Source organism: Trypanosoma equiperdum, assembly GCF_001457755.1.
Source record: "Trypanosoma equiperdum strain OVI genome assembly, contig: ctg_1817, whole genome shotgun sequence".
NCBI classification, from domain to species: Eukaryota; Euglenozoa; class Kinetoplastea; order Trypanosomatida; family Trypanosomatidae; genus Trypanosoma; species Trypanosoma equiperdum.
The window spans coordinates 10,711-12,593 of NW_027123857.1; the positions used below are offsets into that span (position 1 = coordinate 10,711).

The 1,883-nt window shown below is 46.5% G+C and overlaps 1 protein-coding gene across 1 annotated transcript; it reads right to left on the minus strand.

Annotated features, from left to right (window-relative positions):
* Positions 1-366: 366 nt before the first annotated feature.
* TEOVI_000733800 (uncharacterized protein) lies at positions 367-1,614 on the minus strand (the record flags this gene model as incomplete). The annotated part of the gene is made up of 1 exon (XM_067223263.1): positions 367-1,614. The coding sequence occupies one exon, from the start codon at positions 1,612-1,614 to the stop codon at positions 367-369; it is 1,248 nt and encodes a 415-aa protein (XP_067079364.1).
* Positions 1,615-1,883: the final 269 nt, after the last annotated feature.

The following is a 1,883-nucleotide window of genomic DNA, read 5'->3' on the forward strand; positions in this document are numbered from 1 at the left end:
TCTTTTTTCACCATTCCTTCAACAGCCGTTTCGTTGCGCTTCGTTGTCATTCTCCTCCTCCTCTTTTTCTTTCACATTAACCACACCCTCCGGTGTGTTTTTTTTTCCTTTTTTTAAAAAAAAATTATCATCAGCCCAACCCCGTAAACACACACACACACACACACACACAAAGACAGGTAAGAATGTGGCATCACATGTTCACTGTCTAAATACTTCCTCTTCCCTAATCATTAAGCTCCTTATTCCCTTTTGTTTTTTTCTTTTCTTCATTTGTTACTGTTGGGCTCCCTTCTCAAGTTGCCTCTCCCCCTCCTCCTCCTCCTCCATTTCTTCCTGATTGCTGAAACAGCAAACACATCTTCTTCACACCACGCCATCAACCTTAAGGTTGTCCTGCAGCTCTGTTAGGCGCTTAACGGCTTGTTTGCGTCTCAACCGCCATTCGTCCTCTAAATCATTTAATCCATCCGTACGAAAAAGAATGCGCATAAGTTCCTCATAGTAACCCTGTCTCTGGTTTAGTGTAAGTCCATCTTGATTAACCATCGGTTCCATAGCGGCTATATTTGACTCAATTTCAATCAGCATTGTTTTCTGGACACCATTGACTTCGTTGGGGGAAAAGTAAAGAGAATATATCCCATCCGCGTCGGGGTTGATGGGCACAGGTTCAATGGTACCAACTCCTGAGCGAATGCCGCAGCTAGAGAGTTTGGTGCTCAAGTTATTTAGCTGCTTTCCACGGAAAACAAGTTTACATCCTGCAAGCCGTGGCTCCTGTGCTACGGCTGCGAGAAGTACATCATCCAGCGTGGCCTCATCCGGTAATGTAAGCAACACGTTTCGCTTCAGACCAGGAGACAAGCAACGGAGCGACACTACTGACCGCGGAGACAAGGGTTCTGATGGCTGACTTTGCTGCTTCATATCAGGTTGAAAATCATCAGCCGCCTTCGCACTTTCAGATTCTGTTGTGAAACTGCTACGTGTAATATTTGATGGCACCCCCATAGGCGACGGTATCGTTTGCCGCCCTGTTGCGGCATTGTTATGATGGGAGGTTTGAGGACGGCTATTTGCTGATTCAAAAGCTGAGGGTGCAGAGTATCGCGTGTCATTACCAACGGATTGATGCTCGGAAGTCGGCTGCCGTTTGGGTGACTGCCATCCACTCAATGATGCCAATGGAGGTGAACCACCACTCAAGCGCACACCCGAAGCAAATGTTCGCTGCTTTGGCGAATACGCGGACTCCATCGTCCTATTGTATGGCAAGGTGTCGTTTTGTTGTGGTTGGCCCTGCTGCCTTGGGGAGTCTGTTTGTTGTTGCGTGCAGTACGGATGCTGATGATGTGACTGCACTCGAGAGCGCTGCGAAACGTTTGTGGGAAGCTCAATGATAAGTGATCCATCTGGAAAATCACTCAATGCACTGCACGGGCCTATCTCTTGGTAGTCGTGTACTATTCGAGTCCCTTTTGGGTAGTCGTACTGATTCACAAGGAAGTTAACTAGTCTTTCTACTGTACAATCGCGTGGCAGCACGAGGTCTATGATTTCCCCGCGTGAAGACCGCAACCGTGTCGTCACAGTTGCAGACGTTTGATGCATGTCACCGTATGCAATGCAGCCCCGCGGATAGTGTATTTAATCAAAATACTTTTGCCTTCACACCCTCCTGCAATAGTTGGGTATGAGGAAGTAGAAAAAACAACAAAATTGTACGGCAGCAACGAAACTGAACGAAGCCAATACTAATAAAAAAAAATGGCCAACCCCCGGAACGAATACAAGAAGGATGAAAAAGAAGAGGGACCAAATCTCCTTCCTCTTTCCTCCTTTCCTTTTATTTTTTAAAGGCGCGCAAATGAAAAAAAAAA